Source organism: Lepidochelys kempii, chromosome 6, assembly GCF_965140285.1.
Source record: "Lepidochelys kempii isolate rLepKem1 chromosome 6, rLepKem1.hap1, whole genome shotgun sequence".
NCBI lineage: Eukaryota > Metazoa > Chordata > Testudines > Cheloniidae > Lepidochelys > Lepidochelys kempii.
In genome coordinates, this window is record NC_136385.1 from 20,989,154 (window position 1) to 21,016,976 (window position 27,823).

The 27,823-nt window shown below is 40.6% G+C and overlaps 1 protein-coding gene and 1 long non-coding RNA gene across 7 annotated transcripts in view; one reads left to right on the plus strand and one right to left on the minus strand.

Moving 5' to 3' along the window:
• The window catches only part of CPT1A (carnitine palmitoyltransferase 1A), a 90,050-nt gene that overhangs the window by 44,052 nt on the left and 18,175 nt on the right, over window positions 1-27,823 (plus strand). For 3 of the 5 annotated variants that reach the window (XM_073347046.2, XM_073347045.2, XM_073347044.2), the window contains 10 exons: window positions 2,226-2,365; window positions 4,657-4,828; window positions 9,126-9,227; window positions 10,170-10,307; window positions 11,725-11,802; window positions 14,187-14,294; window positions 16,934-17,021; window positions 20,850-21,045; window positions 22,499-22,687; window positions 25,022-25,127. In XM_073347046.2, the coding sequence (XP_073203147.1) occupies window positions 2,226-2,365; window positions 4,657-4,828; window positions 9,126-9,227; window positions 10,170-10,307; window positions 11,725-11,802; window positions 14,187-14,294; window positions 16,934-17,021; window positions 20,850-21,045; window positions 22,499-22,687; window positions 25,022-25,127 (1,317 nt within the window). Of the gene's footprint in view, window positions 1-2,225; window positions 2,366-4,656; window positions 4,829-9,125; window positions 9,228-10,169; window positions 10,308-11,724; window positions 11,803-14,186; window positions 14,295-16,933; window positions 17,022-17,508; window positions 17,594-20,849; window positions 21,046-22,498; window positions 22,688-25,021; window positions 25,128-27,823 lie in introns of all 5 variants that reach the window. The other 2 variants (XM_073347047.2, XM_078853148.1) reach the window with 2 other exon arrangements.
• Window positions 2,036-27,823, minus strand: part of LOC140912534 (uncharacterized) — a 45,928-nt gene continuing 20,140 nt past the window's right edge. The window contains exons 2-5 of one of the 2 annotated variants that reach the window (XR_012159305.1): window positions 16,921-17,144; window positions 14,170-14,270; window positions 11,479-11,551; window positions 2,036-2,074 (exon numbers count right to left, since the gene is read on the minus strand). This is a non-coding gene — a long non-coding RNA (uncharacterized LOC140912534). Of the gene's footprint in view, window positions 2,075-2,520; window positions 5,455-11,478; window positions 11,552-14,169; window positions 14,271-16,920; window positions 17,145-27,823 lie in introns of those variants that run through there. The other variant, XR_012159306.2, reaches the window with a different exon arrangement.

Sequence of the window (27,823 nt, forward strand, 5' to 3'; positions counted from 1 at the left end):
GATGTAGCTATGGAAAATGATAATCATTCATCCTGATTTAATCAGTCTTTTTATTCTAACAGGCTGATTTTGTTCTCAGTTGTAAGTGCAAACATTGAGTTATGCTGAAGAATTTAGCAGTGAGTGATATTTTGTGGAAACAGTAAAATAGCTATATGAGGGCTAACATTGAGGCATTTTTATTGCCCTTTTATGTATGAGGCCCAGGTGCTGTTCTAAATTTTACTCCTAAGGGAATTCCGTGCCAAAAATTTAAAATTCTCTGTATTTTATTTGTCTATATAACACTACATAATCACACGAGTTTCAATTATTTTGGTAATTTATTTCAAATACCTGTCAGCAAGTATGTCTGTACCAATACAGACGACAAAAGAGATTCCCTCAGGGGTAGAGTTAATGAAACCCTACGACAACCCAGTTCCTGTTTCTCTGTTATGCTTTAGTTGGCCACCTCAGTCTGGGTGTGTCACGTGTGCCAACTGGGCACATCTTGGGGGTTAACTCTGCCCCTCTGGTCTCAGACACCCACACCCTCTACTTCCCAGAGCCCAGCTGCATGGCATACCCCAGCCCAGACACCTGTACACTCCAGAGCAGAGCTCCATGATTGCCCCCCCTGCAGCCCAGACACCCAGCCCCCTTTCCCGTCCAGGGATCCAGAGAGAGAAACAGCCTGATGTTGAGTCCCAGGCTTGTACAGAGTTTCCTGGACGATGCCTCCTTCCTTCAGGATGTGCTGGGAACCGCAGCTGCTGGGAACCCTCCAGCACCGCCTTTCCTTCCTCCTTCCCCCTGGCAGTGTCCTGTATTTGTGAGCTGGAGAGCTGGGCTCTGCTGGCTCCAGCAGTCCCTAATGGTGGCCAGCAGCTCTGCAGCACCATTCTGCGTTGGGAAATGAAATTCTGCACAGAACATTAATTCTGTGCAAATTCTGCATTGCACAGTGGTGCAGAATTCCCCCAGGAGTAAAATTAAATAAATCTGATGGTAGGGTTCTTCTTTCGCTCTTCAGTTAACAATAGTCCAAAACCCAGAAGTAGCATAACATGGGTTGTCACATTTGGTGATCATATTGTTAATGAGAAGACCAGGAGTGAACTAACATAGTGTTTAAATTAGAGTAGGTAATCATTTCAGATTGAGAAAAATTTGTCACTCTTGGTTAAACAAAATTTTGGCTCTTCTAGGCCCCAGTCTTCCAAACATGTATGCTTCTCATTACTTACAGAGAAGTCTCACTGAATTATTCCCCTGTCTAAATTATTCACATACATAAGAATTTACAGTAAAACCCTGATTGTGCATACTTTCTGTTAAAAGTAAGTTTCCAAGTCATCAAAACAAATATTCATGAAAACATGGTGACTTTTGAAGATTCTGATGTTACATAAATGTGTTCTAGTAAATTAAACTAAGAAATAGATAGTGGCTCTCCGATGCATGGAACACTTAAGTCAAATCTGGGTTTTACATTAAATTCTAAATATTGGGGTCTAGATTGCTGTGAATTCAGTGAGCTTTTTTCCGAATGTCTGTTTTTACATTATGCTTATTTATGCATTATTACTATTAGTGTTGACAGATTGTAGTCTGACATAACTGTATGTGAAATATTGAAATTACTTTTTAAAATAGTTTTATTATAAATATAAAAGTATACTTGGGATTCTTATACAACTGTGTGAAGAGAACGGTTTTTTAATTATATAGAAAACTTAGCTGTGTTTTTAGAATCCAAATTGATAAACGGTTGCTGCCTCACTGAGCATTTGTTTTTGAGAGGCCAGTTTCAGATGTAGTGGATATTCCATTAAAGAGTTACTTCTGCTAAAGAGGTCCATTCATTTCAGCCTCTCTTTAGCAGTCTTCCCCAATGCAAAGCGCGGCCCCTGCTGGCACTGCTTCACGCTTGCACAAGGCTTGCCGTTTGGGAGGGCAAATGTATGTATATTTGATATATAACTGAGAGTCTCTAAGCTCATTTCATGCATCATCTTGATATAACAGCTTCTGAATCGCAATTTCTTCTTCCTCCCAATCTAGTCATCTCATCTGTGTCCATCTTCTTGTTCTGAGTTAGACGTGTATTTGAAAGAAAAATATTGGATACTAATGTTAGCGTCCTCTTAAAAGCTGTTTGTATAATTAAGAATTTTTTTTTTGTATTGTGAAATAAATGACTTTCATATGGGAAGGCTAAGTAAGGGATTCTGTTTTTCCAGAATGGAATTATCACAGGCGTGTATCCTGCTAGCCCATCCAGTTGGTTTATTGTAGTAGTGGGGGTGATGTCAACAATGTATGCCAGAATTGATCCTTCTTTAGGAATAATAGCTAAAATCAACCGGACCCTGGATACAACGTAAGTAAACTAGTACCTGTTTCCTCTGAGTGAGTGAATCAGGTTTTTTTATGCAAACCAGCATTTCTCTTGTCAGACAGATGTCTAATCTAATAGACTTTCACATACCGAGTTTTAAATTGAAGAACTAAATTATCATAATGTGCAAGTCACCATTTGATATTACCACTCATTTTATTAGCATGAGTATTATCTGAGGAGTACAACTGACAGCATTTCATCCGACGAGAACAGACAGCACAGGTGTTGTGGACAGGACTGAAGTACGTTAACAGAACCTGCAAAGAGGAATCTTGTACAACCCTGCCCTACAGTGTGCCTGGCTTAGGCAACGTACCTCTGAGTGCTAGGTTCATTCACAATTTTAAGAAAATAAAAAAATAAGTGAAGATTTCTCAGTGGGATGTTTCACCTGCAGACTGATCTGTGTATCAGGACACTATATCCATGTCTCTGTTTAGGTATGAAGTACAGTTGACTACAAAATGTTGCCATGATTCTGTTTATACTGTAGAAATTGATTTAAACCTTCTTTGGCTTGTTCAGCTATGTAAGTATTAGGCTACTCATAGCCAGAGCTGTTTGGAAGCATCAGTAAATACTGTAAGCTCAGTCCTCCAACGTCATGCAGAAGCTTTTGAGCATGAGTTTAGGCCTCTTATCCTTTATTGCTTTAGAAAGCTATTGCGTGTATGTCACTAGCTGGATTGGAGATATAACTTCAGTTAGTATTTTCAGAAGACCACCAAGTGTTTCAAATGTGGTTGGGAGTATGTGTATGATAAACTGCACTTTTGACACTATATATTTAAAGAAAAGAATTCTCATCGTGCCAAGCTTGGATGGGCATATTGTTTTATGAATTCGACATATATTCAACACACACAAGATATAAACACTAAAGTCTTTTCTGTGGTATTTTTCACCCCCAACGTTCCTTGTCCGAGGAGGAATAGTACAGACCACAGCCAAGCAAAGCACTGGTAGACATGAGGCAAGCTTTCTACAGCGTCTTCTGCTAAGTTAGTCTTGTGCAGGATGGGACCCACACAATCCTGACTTGCAACATACTTCTCTTCTGGCTCTGGGCCTTTCTTAGTAGTGGCAGAGTATGTGGTAGTTTTCTGATGTGCACAAATGAGCAAGGATGAAACCACAAACTCTTTTGTTCTTGTGACTGAAGGAAGGAATTTGTTCTCTTATAGAGTTATAAGGCTAATCGGTCAAATCAGTTAGTGCTACCTTTCTGTCAGTTACTACCATTTTAACACACTTTTCTGCATATTTTGTGTATGCAATCACTGAGGAATCTGGGTGAATTATGTTAAATCATGTTGGACCTTTTCTAGTGATTTACAAGTGTAAATCCAGGGTGAATGAGAATAGAATTTATCCTCTTCTCTTCTCTATTCCTACAGCAGGATGAGAGGAAGTGTGTGGGAAAAGATGCTATTAATACTTTAATATTTAAGCTCCCTTTTTAATAGTCATTTTTAAGGATTTATGATTTTGTTTGGAGAATTGATGCCCCAGAGAAAATTTTGATCCATACTTTTTATCTCTCTCAATTGAAAAAAGTGGACTTAGCATGTGGAAAGAGACTAGCTTGGCAATGGCCTCAAAAGGTGAAGTCAGTTTATCCACACTCTAGGTACTGCATTGACAGCAGAAGTACAAGTTGCATCACAGCACCCTCCAGTGTGTCTCACCTCTGAGCAGGAAGCATCACTTGTATGGAGTGAGAAACTTCCCTTTGCCATTCAGCCACTCTCCTCTTTGAGTTTGCCTAGATTAGTAAAAGATTTAACCACAGTAGTTTCCTTTGTGTAAATGCAGGTTAACATCTTTTACCCCAATTTCTGTTGCTCAAGGTCAACCCTATGATGAAGCCTAGGACTTACACCAGTGAGGAATTAGGCATATTGGAGCTTCTGCACACACACCTTATTCCTCCCCATCCTAATCATCCCCTGCCTCCAGAATACCCCTTACATGTGTGCACACAACTGCTCTTATGTGGGGTTGTTGGCAAAGGAGGTGGCAGAACTATCCCAATACAGTTTGCCTGTGCCAGAGGAATTCACCGCCACACAATGGAGAATGACTTTAATGGATCAAAGAACCCTCTAATTCTCCCAGAAATTTGTTGGTGAAAGGTTAGCTATAGGACCTCTATATAGAGCTTGATGTAGCTAGTCACTGGGAACAAGCAGGGCTCATGTTATCACTTTTGTTGTTTGTTTTACCTCTTCTGACATTAATTGACATACACTGACTTTTATTTTAAATAGTGGTTATATGTCCAACCAAACGCAGAACATTGTGAGTGGGATGCTTTTTGGCACTGGGCTGTGGGTAGCCCTTATTATGACAATGCGATACTCACTGAAGATGCTGCTTTCTTATCATGGATGGATTTTTGCTGAACATGGCAAATTTTCCACAGCAACCAGGATTTGGATGGTAAGGAAATTTTGTCTGTTTCTGTTTTAATTGTGGCACTGATAGGATATCTTAAATATCATTTGATTTTGTTTTGTGTGTCATTAAGCTCTTAAAAGCCAGCTCTTTAGTTATTTTTCAGTTTTCTTTGTCTCATTCATTCATAATGTTTGGTATGCATTGGAATGTCCTTGTACAGTGCTGTTTTCTCTCCCAGTGTCTTTGGTTGCTGTCATCCACTTGGCACCCGGGTTGTTGGTGAAACTGTTCAGGTAGTCCTTGGAGAAGGAAGAGCACTTGTATAATTTGCCTATTCACCCAAAGCGGGGGATCAAATATATTGCCTACAGCCACCTCTTCTTTAGTAGGGAAGTACAACTCAGAGATTACAGGTCCCAGCATGCAATGCTGCATCTTCTACAGAATGATCTGAGCTAATTGCTTAGTGCAGGATGGAGCACCGAATTTTGGGGATTGTAGTCCCTGCAGTGTGACATCTGTTATAGTTGAGAAGCACTGTAATCTACTCCATTTAAAGTAAAATAGTTACAGCTCTCTGGGTCCTGGCAACATGGTCTTTCAGCTGGGTAGAACTTGGATGCTCTTGACCCAAAACAACTGCAACTTTTGAAAGACCAGGGATGTGCCTGATGAATAGAGAAAGAGTTGCTAAGGAACAGCAACACAGAAGATAAAACCTGTTAAGCAGTCTAAAACAATAAAGCTCCCTTTTACTGTTCCCCTATGATCCACCTTTTTATTGATGTTTGGTTTCATTTCATTTACTTTTCTCTCAAATTGATTTCCAGATAGTTGAATGTATGGGCCGTTAGCCATTTTATGGTAAACGTACAGTTTTCTATAGCTATTTTGGTCTACAGTAAATATGTGTTTGTTTTGAACTTTATTTTGCATTGAAATAAAACATCATCTTTTCAAAGTATATAGCACTTTTATGTTCAAAGCATGTTGAAAACACAAAAGCACAAAATGCTTTGTGAGGTTAGGTGTTTTTTTACCCATTTTACAGATATGGGGGGAACTGAGGCAGAGACACCTAATGATTCACCCAAGATAGCAAAAGAAGCCCAGTGTCAAACCCACGATAAGATCTGAGTTCTGTCTCCCAGTACTGATCATGACTCTGTGGAAAAGAATCTATTTAAGAAGCTATCATATGCCTCAAATGATGTGTTTAGAGAGATCTGGTTGCATGCAGGTGAATGCTTTTTGGGGAGGGGATTTGCTGTTAATCACACTCAGTTATGTCCTTGTTTTGCGCTTGGTTGTATTAAAAAAAAAAAGTGTGAGAGTCCGATTAAAATACACGTGATGATACCCCTTATTCACCGCATCCTCCAAGTTTACTACAGTGTGGGATTAACATGTAGTGGCTGTGTTATGGAGGATGTTCAGTAGGCCTGTAGAATGATATGTTAAAATAGTTCTAAGGTGAATATGTATCTGTTTTAAATGAATTTTTTTATAGTTCCCCCAGATATGGTATTGAGAGCCTGCTGATATGAATTTGTACAGTGCAGGTGCTGAATGGTAAGGCACAGTGCACTCTGTCAGAATTGCTTGTCATTGTCACTGGCGGAGTTTTCAGCATGTCCTACTAAATGGATATTTTAAGCTGTTAATCTTCCCTTATAATGCTAAGCTTGAGCAGTGTGAACTGTAATGCTAATTATCACGTCTTGCTGCTTGCATTATATTTCTGGGTACTGTTGGAAAGCTGTTTCTCTTCATGGTTTTAAAAGTCTCTCTCTCTCTCTCTCTATAAAGGAGTGAACCCAGTGTTGCCTCTCAAGACTGACAAATCAGAACTAGTTAGTTGGTATTCTCTTTTGGAACTACAAAGTCCCTCAGAAGTTTTTTCTGATATCTAACATAGCTGGTTTACTAATTTCCAGTGGTAGTGATGGTATTACTTCCCTCATAAACATTTCTGACCTTCATAGCTTTTTACGTCTTTATTATCTCTCTTTGGTATTCCATGATTTTTTTTTTTTGGACCTGTTTCCCATTTTATTTCTCAGCTGTTCCCTTGATTAAGAGCATTCAGAGATGTGGTTAGTAGGAATTTACTGATCTTTGTTCAGAAATAGTCACCTGATTGGAAAACTGGACTGTCTGTTCACCCATAGTCCAAACTGCTTTGCAAGGGACTGGAAACTTGTAACACGTTTGCTTAGAGGTTTTTTTTTTTTAAGGAAATTTATTATTTTTAATTCGTGTAGCAGTACTAGGAAGTAAACTTGTAGTTGTAGTTTAATATTTATTCCATAGACAGAAAGGAGAAATGTTGTGTCTGTTGTGAAGGCAAAACCCATTAGAAAGAGATCATTGCTATATCTGGATGTGAAATAAGAGAAGTTAACTGTGTAGAATAAATCACTTACATTCTTTTTGACAAATCATTTGAGAAGTATCCAAATTGCCCTAGAATGTCTTAACTGTTAACAAGCTTACTGTAAGGAAAAAAAGAGCTACATAGAAGTGAATATTGTTATTGCCATCAGGTGAGCAAGTATCCTCCTTGTCATGGGAGAATTTGCACCTGGTATGGTTCAAATATTCTGAAGCCAAATTGTGTCGTCGCGCCCCCCCCCCCCCCGGTGAAAGGAGCAGAAAGCAACCTCCTGGTGAAAATCTCCATGACCATCGCCATTCCCCCTGTGAAAACGGTGGGGCTTCCTCACAAATCTTACAGATCCCTGAGAGGACATGGCGAACCATGTAGAGATCCTGTGCTCCAGATGACCACCTTGGATCTTTTCTAGCAGTCATGCCACCTGTGGAGGCCCTCAAGGGTACAGGGTGGGGTGACACTGAAAGGCCGAATTGGCAGGTAGTGATTGATCTATCGGGGATCGATTTATCGCGTCTAGTGTAGACGCGATAAATCAATCCCCGATCGCTCTGCCGTTGACTCCGGAACTCCACCAGGGCGAGAGGCGGCAGCGGAGTCGACGGGGGAGCGGCGGCCATTGATCTCATGCCGCGAGGATGCGAAGTAAGTGATTCTAAGTCGATTTAAGATACGTCGACTTCAGCTACACTATTCTCGTAGCTGAAGTTGCGTATCTTAGATCAATCCCACCCCCTAGTGTAGACCGGGCCAAAGGGTAGTATCTCTGATCACAGAAAAAACTGAGTTTTCTCTGTAAGTTCTGTAGGGTCAGAGAGGGAATTAATTGAATTGCCCTTCTGTGCCCACCGAGTAGTTGCCCCCACCATCGAGGATGGTGAACCGCACAGAGAAGGCTCCACTGGGTTCTTGGGTATGGGTGCAGGGAGAACAGAACTAAGACTGAGTTTCCCTTTTATGTTGGAAGTGGCGTGATCCATATCAAGTGGGACTCCTCCATGTGTGAATATAAGAGGTGGCATGTTCTGTCCTTTTGATTTATAGTAGTGTAGATCCCGTGTATGTGATCAGTGCTCAGGACTTGCAATAGGTGGAAGGGTTCCGAAGAAGAAAGTGGGAAAGAAATGCTCAGTCTTAATAATGAGATGCAAAGTGTGTTGCCTTCTTACTGTAATTGGTGACTTTCTTAAGGCACTTGAAAGCCCTACGTACACTAAGACTTGGCTATTAACACTGGCATCCTCATACTTATTTTCATTGCATGTTTAGAAACTGTGCTATGGATTTGCTGGGCCAGTGGTTTCTGTTTAGGAATGTATTTTTTTGGGGGAAAAACACTGTCTAAGTTAGATTTTTATATCAGGCTAAAACTGTGTAGGAAAATGGTTCTCAAAGATAGTTACAATATTTAATTTTTTAAAACATGGTTGTAGCTAACTAGTGTTCTTATTCTACCATGGGCCTTAACCCAGTGATGGAATAGGTTCTGAGACACCATGTAGATACAAGTTCGATTTTCAGTCTTGCCAATCCTCTAGTCTTCAAAGATGTAAACATATTCAGAAAAACACTTTACAGAGAACTTTTATGGTCTACATCATAGACATTTTCCCTGTCAAAGGCCTTTAGGTTGGGAACAGAGGCATTTACCAGGCCTTTACCATTCAACAGAGGCAGTGTGTCCTAGTGGCTAGAACACTAGATTGGAAAACTGAGGCACAAAGGTCAAGTGACTTTCTCAAGGTCACTCATCAGGCTGGTGGCTAGGCTGGGGACCCAGGTCTCCTGAGTTCCAAAGTGCACTATGGGGATAATGTTTACCTCTTTATAAAGTGTTTTAAGATCTACTGATGAAAAGCCAGGGTATTATTAATTTTCATCTCACACATACTTTGCAGTCATTTTGAATGTAATAGATTGTTTGTTTGGTTTTTTTTATTTCAGAGGCTGGTAAAGCTTTTCTCTGGTTGTAAACCAATGTTGTACAGCTTTCAGACATCTCTGCCACGACTGCCGGTCCCAGCTGTAGAAAACACTGTCAACAGGGTGTGTTGTTGGAGGAGCTGAATTAACTTTTTCACAATTTGATTGTCGTAATGGTTTTCAGTGTCTTTTATATGATAAATGTACTGAAGTGGTTAATGCTATTAACATTCCAATCCCTCCAGTTTTAGTATCAGATTAACAGTTAATGTATCAATTAAAATAAAGACTATGACAGACCAAGGGTAATTCAGAGTTAAAGACTGACCCTTTTTCCTTTAATCTTTATCTTTGGGCCCAGGCTCTCAGTGGATAAATGCATGATATTACATGCCTTGTCAGTTGGTACAGCAGCACACAATGGAGTGTGATTTACTGGGATAGAGCCCTTGATATCCCTTGCTTTCATTATCCATGTTATGTATTCTTGATGTTACTTAAGTATAGTGCTCCTGTTATAATAGGCTTTGTATTAGGAATTCCTTTAGGCAAGACTCCAACTAGTTTTAGGTTTATTTTGATTCTTGCAGGTAAAGAGTCTCTGCTGGCCTTAGGCAAACTAACTATATATGAAAATTAATAGGCAACAAAAATAGTTATAGCAGTTAAGTCTATCCCCTGTAACTAAAAAATATATCTAAAATGGCTCAAAATTAAGGAAATACTTAATTCATAATATAAAATATCTCACCTACTAAAAGGAAAATCACCTTTCCAAAAATTCTGTGCTAATAGATGTGCTTTCATTTATGATTTGGTAGCAAGTAGTTAGTAGACGGGGTAGGGGTGGGAAGAGAGTACCATATTTGAAGGGGGGGGAAATGAGCTCATATCTTTCAAGATGTATGTTCTCAATTATTTTTTACTAACACCTGTTACAGCTGAAACCCTGTAAACCGACTTTAGAATACTTCCCTTTGTTTATTAAGTTATTTGTGAATAAATGACAATAAGCTCTGGTGAAAGCTGTGGCACTGACATGAATTTTTTTTGTGTTTATTCTAGTATCTGGATTCAGTTCAGCCACTTATGAATGATGAACAGTTCAAAAGAATGGAGGGTCTTGCCAAAAATTTTGCATTTAATCTTGGACCAAAACTACAGTGGTATTTGAAACTGAAATCCTGGTGGGCCACAAACTATGTAAGCAGATGACGCAACGGCTCTTATGAAATCACATAGTTTAACTCTGTCCCCTCGTGCATTTTTTCCTGATTTTAATACATGCTTTTTCAATTTTCAATCTTCTGTAATTTTAAAGGAAGTCCAAAACCAAAATTACTAAAAATGCCTTGCACTTACATCTTTAATGTCTTTCATATCCATTAATTCTTACAGTGCTTCTGTGTAGTAGGTGAGTATATGTACAGATGAACACCAGAGTTACGAACTGAGCAGTCCACCACACACCTCATTTGGAACTGGAAGTACGCAATCAGGCAGCAGCAGAGACCCCCCCCCCCCCCAAAAAAAAAAAAGCGCAAATGCAATACAGTACTGTGTTAAATGTAAAGTACTAAAAAAATAAAGGGAAAGCAGCATTTGTCTTCTGCATAGTAAAGTTTCAAAGCTGTATTAAGTCAATGTTCAGTTGTAAACTTTGAAAGAACCATAACATTTTGTTCAGAGTTAAAAACATTTCAGTTAACGAACAACCTCCGTTCCCGAGGTGTTCGTAACTCTGAGGTTCTACTGTATTGATATCCCCATTTTCTAAGTGGAGAAATTGAGACAATGGTTAAATAACTTGCTCAGTGTGGCACAGTGAGTAAGTTATTTAACCAAGTGGCAGAGCGACAAGTAGAACTTAAGAATTCCTGTCTTATTACTCTAGACCAGGCTTCCTGTCTGTCATTGAACAGGACTCAAAACCTACTCACTGCTATATTTGCTTATTAAATTAACTTGCAACTTCTCCACCTGGTCGGTCTGGGATCCAGGGAGTGGAAAGGCAGTGTGGTTTAGAGCCACCTTTTCCTCCCGCTGTCCTCAGCTGCACTGGGTATGAACTTAATGCAAATGTGAATCTGTCCAATTATGTGTACGTGTTAGAGAGGAAAACAAAGCTGTAGCCACCAGGATGGGTGGGTGTGGGGGGTGTGTGCAGGTGGGGTGCGGGGAGAAAGTGGGCACACACCTTACTGGCCTGTTATCTAAATCTTAGCTATACATGGTAGCTTGAACAAGCTTACACAGTCCCTAGAGCAACCCTACCATAGGATGAATAATATTTCAGAAGCTTTATTATGATGCATATTATAAGGACACTTTAGAAATACTGTCTGAAGAGGAGATTGCTTCAAAAATTGCTTACCTGAGAGTTAAGGCTGAATTTCTGACCTTAGTTTCATGGGTCCTTGTGGCTCTCTTTCCCCCAAACAGTGACACTTCAGCATTCAGAATTAATTAAAAAAAAAAAAATAAACAAAGCATTTCCTTCTGCCTGGTGTGTAATATTACCCAGTGTTATGGAGCCACTACAGTAGAGGACCATAAGCTATTGAGAGCAGAGATACAGGCTAACGAGTTTATGCTAAATTTTGTTCTCTTCATTCTGTAGGTTAGCGACTGGTGGGAAGAATATATCTATCTGAGAGGACGTGGGCCAATTATGGTTAATAGTAATTACTATGCAATGGTAAGTAAATCTTCTAAACCTTTTTATAGAAACATTCCTCCTTAGGATTCCTGTTATCTTTTGTTTAATACTTCGTTTCTGAACTCCATTACTGCGCTGATATAATCTGTGCTTTCTTCCAGCTGGCATAGTCTTCACATAATATATTACAAAAGCACTGATGTCTTTTAATATGGAAATGTTCATAATAAATTCAGTTCCTCTGTCTTTAGCCCTGCTTTATTAGATAGGACTCTACTTCAGATTTAAAAGTTCAAAGAGTATTATTACTTCCTGTAGAGTCTACTAATTATTTACTGTGACAAGCATTGCCTCTTGGCTCATAAATGCCTATGACTGATACTAATGAGCGTTCCCTGTTGCCCACCCACTAGGATTTCTGTGAGGGGGAATCCAAGTCTCTGTGCTCTGGATCTGGGGGAGGGATAGCTCAGTGGTTTGAGCACTGGCCTGCTAAACCCAGGGTTGTGAGTTCAATCCTTGAGGGGGCCATTTAGGGATCTGGGGCAAAAAATGGGGATTGGTCCTGCTTTGAGCAGGGGGTTGGACTAGATGACCTCCTGAGGTCCCTTCCAACCCTTGTATTCTATGATTCTATGATCCCTGGGGGTGTGTTTAAGCTTCGACACTTCTGATAGCAAGGGAAGCCGTTCTTCTGTCACTGTAGTAAATCCACCTCTCTAAGCGGAAGTAGCTAGGTCAGCTGAAGCATTCTTCCATTCAACTAGCAGTGTCTACACCAGGGGTGGGCAAACTTTTTGGCCTGAGGGCCACATCTGGGTGGGGAAATTGCATGCAGGGCCATGAATGTAGGGCTGGGGCAGGGAGTTGGGGTACAGGAGGGAGTGCAGAGTGTGGGAGGGGGTGCGGTGTGCAGGAAGAGGTTCAGGGCAAGGGGTTGGGGTGCAAGAGGGGTGTGGGGTTTACGAGGGGGCTCAGGGCAGGGGTTTGGGTTGCAGGAGGGGTTCAGGGTGAGGGCTCTGGACCGGCTCCACTTATTTGAGCGGCTCTGGGGTGGCAGCGGCGCGCAGTGGGGCTTAGGCAGGTCCCTGCATGCCCTGGCCCCGTGCAGCACCGCTCCCAGAAGCGGCTGGCAGCACGGCCCCTGGGGAAGGGCGGGCAGAGGGCTCCACAAACTGCCCTTGCCTGCAGGCACCACTCCCCCACAGCTCCCGTTGGCTGCCGTTCCCAGCCAGTGGGAGCTGCAGGGGGCGGTGCCTGCAAGCGAGGGCAGCACACGGAGCCCTCTGCCCCCCCGTTCACCCTCTCCCCCCAGGGCTGCAGGGACGTGGTGCTGGCCGCTTCCAGGAGTGGTGCGGGGTCCGCATCGCCACAGGGGTGGTAATCCCGTGGGCCGTAGTTTGCCCACCCCTAGTCTACACTGAGGCTTAGTTCAGCTTAACTGTGTCTCTTAATGGTGTCAGATTTTAGGTGTAGATCAAGCCACAGGCACTGATGACAGCAGTTTTTCATAATACAACTTCACAATGTCAGTCGGAATTTGTAAGTTGTACAGACATAGCCCCAATTCATCACAGCTCCATATACTACTTAATCCACAAGCATGTTGTTATACTGGATGCTGCTTTAAATTCTTGAATACGTACATGCTGGAAATAAAAATATATGAACTTCTGTTATCAGAAAACAAGCACTAGCTGCCACCAGGCTTCCCTATCTCCCTGATTTGATATGAATTAAGGTTTTTAGTATTGCACTTCTGTTGCAAGTGTGATGCCTGGTCTACACCTAAAATGGAGGCTGGCCTAGCTATGTTGCTCAGGAATGTGAAAAATTCACACTCCTGAGAGAGGCAGTTAAATTGACCTAAGCCCTAGTATAGACGCTGCTAAGTCAATGGAAGAATTCTTCCATCAGCCTAACTTCCACCTCTAGAAGGGGGTGGATTTACTACAGCCATGGAAACCCCGCGTCCTGTTGCTGCAGCAAGTGTCCACACTACAGTGCTGACAGTGGCGTAGCTACAGCTGTGCTGCAGTAGTGCTTGTACTGTAGACCTAGCCTAAGTAAGCTGTTTGATACACTAGATTTCAGTCAACAAGCCTTCGATCTGATGCCATTTGAGGAGCAGGTACTGCTATTATTTTGTGACTTTTTAAGAAAACATTTTTAAAGTAGAAAAGGAGGACTTGTGGCACCTTAGAGACTAACAAATTTGAGCATATTTAAAGTAGGAAGTTGTTAAGTGCACTCTGGCTAGTGACTTGGCCAGTTTCCCTACATGAAAGCCTTTTCTGTAAGACACTGGAATTAATTATGGGGAAAATTGTGTTTTGACTAATGCATGATTAATGAACTCCGTTTGCTGAATGGAGTTTGGCAATTATAGTATCTATATTAACTTACCTTTCTTCTATCTTCAGGACTTTCTGTATGTTGTTCCCACTTCCCTGCAGGCAGCTAGAGCAGGTAATGTTATCCATGCCACCCTGCTCTACAGGAAAAAACTGGACAGACAGGAAATCAAGCCAGTATGTAAATCCATTTCAGTAGTTTCTAATTTCTTCAAATTTACTTTTTAACAAATCAGCCTCCATTTTGAAAAGTAACAGAGGAGAGAAGTAGTGCCTTATGTTAAGGTACAGTGTATGTAACTCTAGCTAATGTGTGGCCGCAAACCCATTGTGGTTGCTAGTTAAACTCCACTCATGTTGGACCTTCTGTTTAAAAAGATGTAGACCTCTGCCATGGAAGTTAAAGGAAAACTTCCTTTTGCTACAGTAGTGTTTGAAATGAATTTTGCTGTGGGCTGCACTCCACTGGAGGGCAAAATAGTCACATTACACTTGAGTATTCTGTCTAGTAGAAGGCAATGATACACATACATGTTAATTAGTATGATAATATATTCAAATGCAGAACCCTGTAGGAAGATGCAATTATGGTTTTTCTGAAGGCAAGTTTTAAGGTTTGTGCAATAGGATTTTAATGGACAAAAGGCAGATGATAGTGAAAATGACATCTTCCAGGAGCAGCATAAATGTCATGCCAGAATAGTTTATATTCTATGTTTACCTTCGTGCTGTATTTTAAGAATACAGAGAGCAGCGTGTATATGCATGCACGCGCACATGAAGGACAAACAGGGCCAACCTTAAGTCCTTACACCTACGCAAATAAACCTGGCAAAATGGAGGAACCTATTTAATGGGCATATTGATGTGGAAATTGAAATGTGGCAACTACCATAAATCTCAGTGGCAGAAATCCATCTAACTACATTTCCAGTCTATCCTCACTGTACTTCAGTTCTAAAATAAGTAAAATTGTGCTAAATTTTGAAAAGCTTCAAACTTTTAAAATCCTGAAAACTAAATGTAAAAATTCGGTAACCTTGTCAAAAAGTGAAGCCTTGAGGAGTGTAATAAAAAGCACCAGGAAATCAGCGTTTTTTAATACCTGGGTAAGATCAGATCATTTCACTGCTCTTTGAGGAGACATCATGTGCTAAACAAGTTAGGAGACTAGAGGCATTTTCAAACCAAAAAGTAGTTTAAAACTTGCGTAGAGCTAGAAAAGCCTTTCTGTGCATGGCATTGAAATGGATACTGCATACCAATAATGCATCACATAGGACTGTAGGAACCTACTGGACAAAATTGATTCCCAGACAATCTTCTTTTTAAAGCAGGCATCTCAGCGAAGTGACTTCTACTGTTACGTTGCAACTGGAGCAGTTGAAGGATGTGTCCAGGAAATCGTACTAGAGACAGATGCAAACCAAAACCCAGCATCTGAATAGTTCCAAACTTTGGGGAAGTTCAGATCCTATTATGGGCCTTATGGCTTTAATCCATTTCTCTGCATCCTATAAAAATTAAAAAATAAGGCTAGAAAAATCTTAATCACTATTTAAATGGTGTTTGAAAACTTTAGAACAGGTGTGGCCAACCTGAGCCTGAGAAGGAGCCAAAATTTACCAATGAACATTGCCAAAGAGCCACAGTAATATGTCAGCAGCCCCCCCCATCCACTACCCCCCTCCAGCTCCGAGCGCCTCCTGCCCACTGGCAGCCCCACCAATCAGCACCTCCCCCTCGCTCCCCACGCCTCCCACCAGCCGCAATCAGCTGTTTTGCAGTGCGCAGGAGGCTCTGGTGGCGAGGGAGGAGGAGCGAGGACATGGTAGGCTCGGGGGGAAGGGGCAGGAGCTTTGAGGGAAGAGGTGGAGTGGTGGTAGGACCTGGGGCAGAGCAGGGGGTTGAGCAGTGAGCACCCGACAGCACACTGGAAAGTTAGCATCTGTAGCTCCAGCCTCGGAGTCATCACCTATGCAAGGAGCCGCATATTAACCTCTGAAGAGCCGCATGCGGCTCCGGAGCCACAGGTTGGCCTCCCCTGCTTTAGAAGAAATTCATATTTAGAAATGTTATCTCCCCTGTCCATTTTGGTGGTATCACTGTTTGTTTTAAAAACAGTCATTGAATGAATCTCAGGAGGATAACTAGATTTTTTTTTATGGAGTAATGTACAGGTAATACCATGCCAATGGCTTTTCTGTTATTCATATGACGGGCTTCCCCTTTCTTCTGTGCCTTCAGTTTGTAGTTAATTTCTACTCAGTTTCGTGGCCATTTATTTTAATATATGCTGCTAATGGAGGGAATAAATGCTGCTAATGGAGGGAATCAAGATCACATGACTGTTTTAGCTTGAGACCTAGGGTCACATGATTGTTTTAAGAAACTGCAGTCTAATAAGAATCTGTTCTCTTGCATATATACATATATAAAATACGTTCACTGATATGTCATTTAACTGTGAGGAATCAGAGGCTGTGAAGAGGCAACTTCCAATGGATGATATGAAGTTCTGCATCAGTGATTGGCACTGAGAAAGCCTTGTTAAATCCACAGCTTTGATCATCTGCTTTTAAAGGAGAAGCTCATAGTAGCTAGGCAGTGTACATATGACTAGTGGAAAAACTATGGACCCTAACATGGGTAGGTCAGGGGACAACTAGAAAGAAAAAAAAAAAAAAAGGTCTTTGACGTGTTAAAATCCTCATGTTGCCCTACAGTCTCTCTCTCTAACCAGCATGTGTGTTTTTTCTCTCAATTTGCTAATTGTATGTATAAAAACACAATTGTAACGTACGTTTGCGGCATAGATTCTTCTGATGGGATCCACTGTTCCACTCTGCTCAGCTCAGTGGGAGCGAATGTTTAATACCTCCCGTATCCCAGGAGAGGAAACAGGTAAGTGGGGCCAGCCAAGGACAAGGAATGCCAGGGAATCCAAACAGTCTGTGGAATATTTCTGAAGAGTGTTCTCTTAATATAGCCATAAGCTGCTAGACCTGTACTTTCAAAGAGCAAAACCTGAAAAAGGAGTAAAAAATGCTCTTATGTTAAACTGAATGTGTGCTCTGACCATTTCTCAGCGATTAGCAAATTAGCATAATAGTTTCATAGACATTTCTCCTTTTTGACTGACTTCAATTAGTACGGTAGTATTCTGACAGATTAATGGTTTTTGGCTGTTCCTTTCCTTTATTTATAAGCTGGCCCTTGGAAACTGTTTGCTGCCTTGTTATTTCATATTTACTTTTTCTCTATTCTGTTCTTTAAGGTCCTCTTGTTTTTTATCTACGTTTTTACCTCCATGAAAGTTCCATTCTCTGTGAGATTTCAAATCATTTGAAATCTTTTTATTTTGTTTTTGACTTTCCTTTTTTCCTTTCAGCTTATGATTCAAAATATCATCCCAATGTGCTCTTCTCAGTATGAACGTACGTTCAACACTAGTCGTATACCAGGCGTAGAGACAGGTACAGTTTTAGTCCTGTCAATGTTTTTAGCCCCTACTTGCCTCTTAACCTTCTTTGTGTGTAGTAAGAGATGTCACAGTTGAAATCACCTATAGTAATGACACTTTTTATCCAAACTGTGACTTCTCCATAACATGCTTTAAGATAATTATATTGCTTTTTATAATAATTAAGAGCTCAATTGTTCAAAGTTATGAACTACTTCCATAGTGTTGTGAAGGCTTATCAATATAATAAAGGGAGTGTCTACTGGTTAGAATGGTGGGGGGAGTCCACTCCTGCATTCCGTTCTGTGTTTGCCACTTACTGTGTGACACTAGGCAGTTCCCTTTACTTTCCTGTGCTTAGTTTACCTGTAGGAAAAAACTGTATTCACCTACCATACAGAAATCGTGAGGTTTAAATAATTGTAAAAGGTTTGGGCGGTCTTCAAACCTAAGTCACTCTAATGGTAGAGTGATAGAAATAGGACATAGTAGATAGGTATAGTTAAAATCTTTAGAAAGAGAGAAAGGGGGGTGCCTAGAAAGTAAGGCACTATTTTATTTAAATTGTGTATATTGTATTCCAGATCTGCATTCATAAGAGATTTATAAATACTGGTAGTTCTGGGGACTAGCAAAGGGATCTGAAACCTTTCATCACTAGTATAAACCACTGGGCTATATGAAATGGGTTGATGGTATGTGACCATATCACAAAAAACACTCTTGCAGTTGGTACCCTTGTTAATCTGGGAAACTGTAGATTAAGTAGGCTTGGAAACTAGAACTATGTTCTTATCCCTTGAAGTGTCTTCAGGTGAAAGTTGAACTGCTAAGGTTGTTAATCGGATCTTCCACCAGCAATTATAAATTGTTACAAAAGAGAGCATCCTAGAGAACATACAAGGGTACATACATTTTACACACTTTGGCATTTTTAAAAATAACGTTTCTTGCCATTTCTTAAAATTATATCCTGCAGTCCATCTTCTGTTACTTAATCCTGCAATGAAGTCCCAGTGGTGAGTGTGATATAAACTTCTGTGGTGATGGTTTGTGGTGTCATAAACATAAGGTCATGATTCACTGCAGAATAAAACAATGACTTCTGTTCTGGACAAAACCAAAGAAACTGGATTCAGAAGCAGATAGCTTTTTGTTTTAAAACAAAAGTCTTAACAAAAACAGGCCTATTCTCCTCTGTGGAGCAATTTGTTAGTGTTTAAGCCATCAAGTATCCTCAGTCAGAACAGTGAGGACTCCGTTGAATCTTCTCAGAACCAATGAAATTACATTTCACACCAGTAGTTATTAGTTCTCACTTGGAGCCAGGATATCCCTGACTGAGGCATAGAAGGAAGGGAAAGGAAAAAGAAGCCTTCCAAGGGGAAGGACCTGCAAAAGGTCCAGGGACCACAGAGACTGCTCTTTTTTGTCTGCTTCTCGGGTACATGTTGCTCCAAAATGAGCAAGGAAGAAAGCAAGACTATGGTACTGCTCTCCCCTTTATATCCCTCTCACTGGCCTGAAGAGTGGTCTGGGCATAGAGAGGCTTGGAGGAATAGGCTCTGACCTGTAGGCAAGTTCAGTGTATGTACTATAATTACTTGGAATACTCTGAAAAGAAATAGCGTTCCTACACTTTCAGTATCAAGGCCTATGTGTAACTGGTTCATATACTTTCTGTGCATTGAGCTTTGCAGAAATATTATATAAAATTGCCATACTGTAACTGCAACAAATTATAGTTAAAGTAAATTCTGTACATTTGAAAACCACTACAGTTGCACCCTAATTTTTCTGCTGCTCCAGGCAGCAAACTTAAAGTATTTTATATGAAAAACTTCTGTCGTCTTCATAAAATAATTAATCACTTTCCCTTAATCATTGTTTCATGTCCTGTTTGCTCTTTTCAGTTTCAGCATGTTTTTCATTTTTCTATTAAAAATAAATTATTTCAATTTTCTATGAATAATGCATGTTATGTGTTGGCTTTGTTCTCATTTTGCACAATGTTTACTGAAATCAAATCAGTTTTTCTGCATCTTGAAGGGATTAATTTTTATTTTCAATAATGACTGGAATGGTATCTTAAATTATTTCTATAACAGCCTTAAACTATAGGAATTTTATGTTTTAAAAATATGTATTTCACTTCCACATTGCCAGTGATGAAACCTTAATTATCTTAATACAGTATCCATTAAACAGTTCTTATTTTAATTTTTTCTCTTACAACTAAACATAATATATTATGACAACAGTAAACTGTTTGTTAGACCTCAGAGGTGGAAGATCATCTGGCCAGTCCAAAACCCACCATAGGAAACCCATGCAATTTGCTTCAGACATTTACAGATGTACAGAAATAACATTTTTCTTCTAGTAATAGAACAAATGTTTATGGAAAGTTATTTATGTAATATGCTAATCTTTTCATACTTTGTTAGGCACCTAAATCTATATTTAGGAACCTAAATAAGTGGTCTCATCACGATAAGTGTGGAGCACCTGAAATTCTTATTGAAATAGTGGAAGCTGGGGGTAGTTGGAACCACTGGAAAACCAGGTTCCTCGTTCTCAGTCAAGAGGCGTGGTCCCTTTGTAAGGGCACAAAAGGGCCATAAAACTAGTGAATTGTGGCCAGATAAGAATCCCTGAATATAGGGTTGAATCCCTGAGTGTCAGTGTGTTCCTTACATAACTGCCCTTTTCATAGCCCCCATCTGAGAGATGTGGCAGTAGCATTGCTGCACTCAGCCTATTCCCAGCTGCCAGAACAGATGTGAATGTGGGCCACAGGCATAAATTAAGGCAGCCCTGAGGTTGCTTTAACTTGTGCCCAGTGCCAACTAGCTGAAGAGCCTGGGTGATGTAAAGCCACTTTTACACCCACGCTTCCTGCACTGACTTCCCGGCCGTATCACAGAACTGGAAAACAGTTCACTTTCTTAGTTGCTTAACATTGGCACCCAAGTTAGAAAGTGTTTGCTTTATGTATATGAGAAATTATTATAAAATTTAGGGGTTTTTTTGGCTATTTTGTATAGCAGTATTTTCTTGCTAAATTTCAGATAATATAGAGTGGGTCGCCAGTGTTTATAAATCAAATGAAATGTGGGATTTAATATTTTGTAAACAAGTATGCTTAGACACAGTGGTATTTTATGGTAAACATATGCCCTTTAGAGTTAAACATTTGGTATCGGATTGTTTCCATCCTAACATCACATGACCTAAGGTTGCTTTAAAACCTTTGATTCCGATTTTAGATACTATCCAGCACATGAAGGACAGCAGACACATTGTGGTTTATCATAAGGGCCGTTATTTCAAAGTCTGGCTATATCATGATGGTAGACTGTTGAAGCCTCGGGAAATTGAACAGCAGATGCAAAGAATTCTAGAAGACTGTTCAGAACCTCAGGCTGGAGAAGAGAAGTTAGCAGCTCTTACTGCAGGAGATAGGTATGAATTTTTTTAAACAGTAACTTTTCTAATATTTTAAGACATTTGTTTAAAGATGCCAGGCTCAGTGCCAGCTTCTGAACCTTACTGTCTGCGGTTAGTTGATTATTCCATAATCTGTGTTGTTGCATATCACTGGAATGTGAAACAATTGTTGAACCCTTTCTGGTTTGAGTTAGAAGTAACTTAGCAGTGATCAGTCACCTTCAGGCACACCTTCTGCCTATTTGTAGTTTGAGAAGCTTGCTTTGATTATGAAACACAAGTGAATTGTTTAATTGAACAATATTTGATGACTTACGAACATTTGTATAAATCTCTTTTCTGGGGCATTAGCATACCTACTAAAAATACCAAATTTTAAAATCAAGATACTTTGTCAGATTCTGCTGTTACACTAGTATAAATCCAGAATATCTCCCTTGACTTCAGTGGTGTTACTCCAACCTAATTTATGCATATCTAATTGAAAAAGTAGAATCTGACTGACCTGACTGAATTTATCCCTGTTACAACTTCACTGAATTCAGTAGCCTTACACCAGAGATCAGTTTGTCCCCTTGTTTCTGGAAGGTTTGGAAAACAAATGCATGAAAGCTCAATGGTTCCTTATTTTTACACAGTTCACTTCCTTTTTCAGGTTTTTGGTTTCAAATGCACATCTTAATGGAAAAATGTAATGTATTTAAATGTACAATTCAGTAGCATAGTATATAAAAAACTTTATTTTGGAGAATACAGTCTTATTTATATTATAACACTCATTTTGGGTATCTACATTATATAAATTACACACACACACTCTTACACTAATATATATTAGCAAATGTACATGTTTGACTCCAAAAATCTAGCCATCTGCATACAAGAGAAGTGAGTTACAGTTCTTGGACTCACACTTCAGATATTCAGACCTTTATAAGTTAAAATTTCAGACATAACCATTTCATTAGCATAGTTGTTTTAAGCTGAATGTGTGGATCTATCCAGGTTCTTACATTGGTCTCCTTTGTCATAGTATTTGAGTACCTGTGGATTGGTTTTGTGATCTTTTATATCTAATTTCCAGTGTCTGTGTGACTTTCCACAGAGGTACATCAAGAAGTTGTGCTTTGTTAGGCTGTAAATGTACAAGATGTGTAGTATGCATTTTGTGTACGAGAGACATGTTTAATTCCTGAAAACCAAATTTCCTGCCTGTGTACTACTACTTGGGTTGGCCTCAGATGGTAGTAATTCCTTTCTCATCCCAGGACTCTGATTCAATAATATCTGTAGCAATATCCTCACCTGTTACTGCTAGTATAAATTCATTAGGCACAGGGTGAAAGCTGAAGGACATTTAAATCTGTTAAAAGTAAGATTGCCCTATAGAATTATACCGTGCTCTTAAAGGTAGTAAAACACTGACCAATTTACATAATATCACCATAAATTGAAATTCTTGCTGCAGAGTACCCTGGGCTAAGGCTCGTCAGGCCTATTTTGGACGCGGAAAGAACAAGCAGTCCTTGGATGCTGTGGAAAAAGCAGCTTTCTTTGTGACTTTGGATGAAACTGAGCAGGGATACAGAGAAGAGGATCCAATGACTTCAATGGATACATATGCAAAATCTCTGCTGCATGGCAGTTGTTATGACAGGTACAGCAATGAGCAGGTGGGAACAGTGCCACTTAGTCACAATGAGCAGGTGGCTATTAGCCAGGATGGGCAGGGATGGTGTCCCTATCCTTTGTTTGCCAGAAGCTGGGAATGGGCGACGGATCACTTGATGATCACCTGTTCTGTTCATTCCATCAAGGGTACCTGACATTGGCCACTGTTGGAAGACAGGATACTGGGCTAGATGGACCTTTGATCTGACCCAGTATGGCCGTTCTTATGTTCTTAGGTGGGAACAGTGCCACTTAATCACATTACTTTACTGAAGAGGATTCTGGTTCATGTGTAACGTAGTGTGGTGTTTACCTTTTGTGTCTATCCTGTAATTTGCACTGCATACGCTTGTGGATTTTGGTCTTCTGGCAATCAACTCATCGTTTATTATTTTACCAGAGTTGGTGTTTTTGTTCAATCTGCTACTTAAATCAGTCACTTTTTTCCATGTTTCTTAAGCATCATATGTGCCTATGTCTTGCATTTCATAATTCATAACCAGTTATAGTGTCATATTCATGCTGAAGTTGGTGAGTAACCGCTACAAGCAACATTCAAGTTTGTGATGATGTTTGGCCCCCAAGAAAACTTTAAAATTTCAGATTTTCTTTTGGTTAAAAATAAATGCACTTGTCTATTTGAAAACTTTAAAATGTTCAATATCTGGGTTTTTCAAACAAAAGTAAAATGGTTAAGTGCCTTTATTTATTATAAAAAGAAAAGGAGTACTTGTGGCACCTTAGAGACTGACAAATTTATTTGAGCATAAGCTTTCGTGAGCTACAGCTCACTTCATTGGATGCATTCAGTGGAAAATACAGTGGGGAGATTTATATACACAGAGAAAATGAAACAATGGGTGTTACCATACACACTGTAAGGAGAGTGATCAGGTAAGGTGAGCTATTACTGGCAGGAGAGTGCGGGGGCGGAAAAACCTTTGGTAGTGATAATCAAGGTGGGCCATTTCCAGCAGTTGACAAGAACGTCTGAGGAACAGCAGGGGCGGGGGGGGGAATAAACATGGGGAAATAGTTTTACTTTGTGTAATGATCCAGCCACTCCCAGTCTTTATTCAAGCCTAAATTAATTGTATCCAGTTTGCAAATTAATTCCAATTCAGCAGTCTCTCATTGGAGTCTGTTTTGGAAGTTTTTTTGTTGAAGAATTGCCACTTTTAGGTCTGTAATCGAGTGACCAAAGAGATTGAAGTGTTCTCCGACTGGTTTTTGAATGTTATAATTCTTGACGTCTGATTTGTGTCCATTTATTCTTTTACGTAGAGACTGTCCCGTTTGACCAATGTACATGGCAGAGGGGCATTGCTGGCACATGATGGCATATATCACATTGGTAGATGTGCAGGTGAACAAGCCTCTGATAGTGTGGCTGATGTGATTAGGCCCTACGATGGTGTCCCCTGAATAGATATGTGGACACAGTTGTCAACGGGCTTTGTTGCAAGGATAGGTTCCTGGGTTAGTGGTTCTGTTGTGTGGTGTGTGGTTGCTGGTGAGTATTTGCTTCAGGTTGGGGGGCTGTCTGTAAGCAAGGACTGGCCTGTCTCCCAAGATCTGTGAGAGTGATGGGTCGTCCTTCAGGAAGGTTGTAGATCCTTGATGATGTGTTGGAGAGATTTTAGTTGGGGCTGAAGGTGATGGCTAGTGGCGTTCTGTTATTTTCTTTGTTGGGCCTGTCCTGTAGTAGGTAACTTCTGGGTACTCTTCTGGCTCTGTCAATCTGTTTCTTCACTTCAGCAGGTGGGTATTGTAGTTGTAAGAACGCTTGATAGAGATCTTGTAGGTGTTTGTCTCTGTCTGAGGGGTTGGAGCAAATGTGGTTGTATCGTAGAGCTTGGCTATAGACAATGGATCGTGTGGTCTGGATGAAAGCTGGAGGCATGAAGGTAGGCATAGCGGTCAGTAGGTTTCCGGTATAGGGTGGTGTTTATGTGACCATCGCTTAGAAACCTTTATTTATTATGATATAGTTTTTAAATTCAAATCCTATTACACAGTTGTAAATCATAACCTAGCATTGCCAGATTCACTTGATAGGCAAAATTCACAGAAGGCATCAGCTTTTTAACTCTGTTCACTTTGGTGGAGTTGCACCTGTTTTTGCTTCTAGTGCATTTGGCCCAGTGAATTTATAGGTTGGTTATTTCTGTAGCATGTTTTTAAATCTTTTCTATTCTGTTGTCACCTGGAATTGCATGTGCTGGTGTATCTAATTGAATGAGAGAGATTCAGCAAAGCGTCACTTTGAATGAAAACTTTTAAACATACCAAAAAAAAAAATCTCCAATTTTTTTTTTAGGTGGTTTGACAAAACATTCACTCTTGTAGTGTTCAAGAATGGCAAAATGGGCCTGAATACAGAGCATTCTTGGGCAGATGCTCCTATTGTTGGACACCTTTGGGAGGTGAGTGTTTATATAGCTGACAAAGTAAGGTAATGGAAGGGATTATCTCATCTTGGTTACTTCTGTTTTGTGAATCCTGAGGCTAAAGTTTGTTTCAAGCTATGTTTACTAAGAAAGTTGTGTCTGATATTGTGAGTTCATAGTATTTCATGTGATAAGCTTTGAAGTCTTAGTGGAAAACTGAAAGGTCACTGCTTCTGCTTTGACTGCTGGTCCATATGTGTATTCCACTGTGGGTATGCATGTGCTCCATGTGCCTGAGACCAGAAAATTCTTGCAAGCAGTGTCCGTTGATTTGCACCTGCATCTCTGCTCTCCTCATGCTTTGCACCACGAGTATAAGGTGCAGGGTGGACTACTGCCTCTCCAGTTCCTTCTTAATGCCATATGGTCTGTGTCAGAATCTCCCAGGGTCTGGAGTGTCTCCTTTTTTCCAGACTTCAAACATATAAATATTTAAAAGTTTTGTCTTTAGTGATGGTGTTTAGTTTTATTAATTTAGTTAGTTAGATTTCCCCTCCATCCCTGGGAACATGTCGCCTCCTGGTACAGAAATTAGATTATGCCCAGAGCACTGGGCATCAAAACTGTGTCTCCTGCCCTCATTCTTTCTTGGTCAGAAATGACCACCAGCACTGCCTATGCTGCCTTAGAGAAGCACATATCTCCACCAGGTACAATATCTGTCACTCCATCCCTAGCAGAACCTGACAGGTATTCCAATTCCACCTTAAAAAGTGGTTCATGGAAAAGGTTATTTGGACCCAATCAGAACTTCCCCTTTCTCCTGTACATCATCCAGAGTCAGCAAGGAGCATGACAGAGGATGCAAAAGTCACAATATCCTGGACCTTCCACATCAACCCAACCTCCCCCCACCCCGCCAATAGATATTTTAGATGGGATGATTGGGAGTTGTGAACCACTACTGATGCTATTTTCACCCAATCCTTGCATATACTTGGTCATCTAGCACTTTTCCCCACAGCTGGAGTGTAATAATAGACAAGAGGGTGCTGAATATCATCCATTCCAGCTATATCATCAAATTTCTCTCCAAAATCTCCTTCCGTATACCTCTTTCGGGACCATTCTCATGAGGCGATCCTCCTCCAGGGCATAGAATCCCTCCTGCAATGGGGAGTGGTAGAGTAGGTGCCTCTTCAACATCAAGGAAAGGGTTTCTGTTTCTAGTAGTAGTAGCACAGTTCAGACGTAGTGGCTTTGCCATTTTCCCATATTTATACAACTGGCTTTTTTGCGGGAAGGGCGTGCTTAGAAGCCCTTGCATCAGCCTCATTGCTGCTTCATCTGTTATCTCTAGGAGTCTATGTAAACATGGAAAAGTCTATCCTGACACAAAAGCAGATTATAGAATTTATAGGAACAAGTCTAGACTCAATCAGAGCAAGGGCTTATCTCACACCCATAACAATTTGATAGCTCAGATCATGCACAACCCTTGAACATTGGTTCATATTTCCCTTTTTCTCTTGGGATGTATAGCGCTGTGTTCTTCTACCGTGCCATTTGTCAGACTCCACCTACATTGCCTGCGGGCTTGGCTCCAAATGGAGTATATAAACCAAGCAAGCACAACGTGAACATCAGAATGAGGGCCTCGCTAACTTGATGCAAAAATCCTGGACAAGTCTGTGTGGGTGTTCCTTTCCTATCCCTTGCACCAAACAAGATGATAATTCTGGATGCCTCTCTGCTAGGCTGGGGAGCCTATGTGGACAGTAACGTGGTGCCGGACACTTGGACGCCCTGAGAAATCAGAATGCATATAAATCTCCTAGAACTCCAGGCAGTCTGCGAGGCTTGCAAAGCATTTCTACCATTCATCCAGTCTCACATTTAATCATAGTGTCAGAAAATATAACAATCATATTCTACATAAACAACCAGGGAGGAGCGAAATCCATTCCCCTGGGTATAGAAGCAGTCACCTTATGGAACTGGTATATCAAAGTGAGAGCTACACAATTCACTAGTGAACAGCATCTTCACTCAGTGGGGAAACCCCACTTGGGACCTGTTCGCTTCTAAGGCAAATAGGAAATGCAACACATTACTCCAGGGGAGCTCGGGGAAAGCACTCCAGAGGTGATATTCTCCTACTGCTTTGGACAGATCACTTCAGCTATTCTCTTCCCTCCCATTCCAGTACTAACTCAGGTTTTACAGATGATTCGACTGGACAGGGCATAAGTCATCCTCAATGAGCCCAAGTGGCCTGGAGAATTCTGTTTTCCACATCTACTGCAAAAGTGGTCCCATCTACCTGTCAGCATTCGGTCCTCTCAGATCCCTTGACCCAGGAGAATGGCAATCAAATATCCAAACCTGGATGCACTTCATCTCACAGCTTGTTATGTGGATGGCATCAAACCTAGAACATACCCTCTGTGCAGAGTAAGAGGAGATCAGGGTACTGGCGTGGACCAGCAGACACTGCTTGCAAGAATTTTCAGGTCTCAGTGTGCTTACCTTCAGTGGAATGCAGATAGGGACCACACACCTTGAAGAACTCAAGTTACAAAGGTAGATAACTTCCCTTTATCTTTAATTTGCACATGTAGTTGTGCACAAAGATTTATTTGGTTTATAATCTGTCTGTGACATACATTTCATTTAACCTGTGTGCATATTTCTGAAGTTCTTACTTTTTGTGCTTTTTATGAAATTGATTG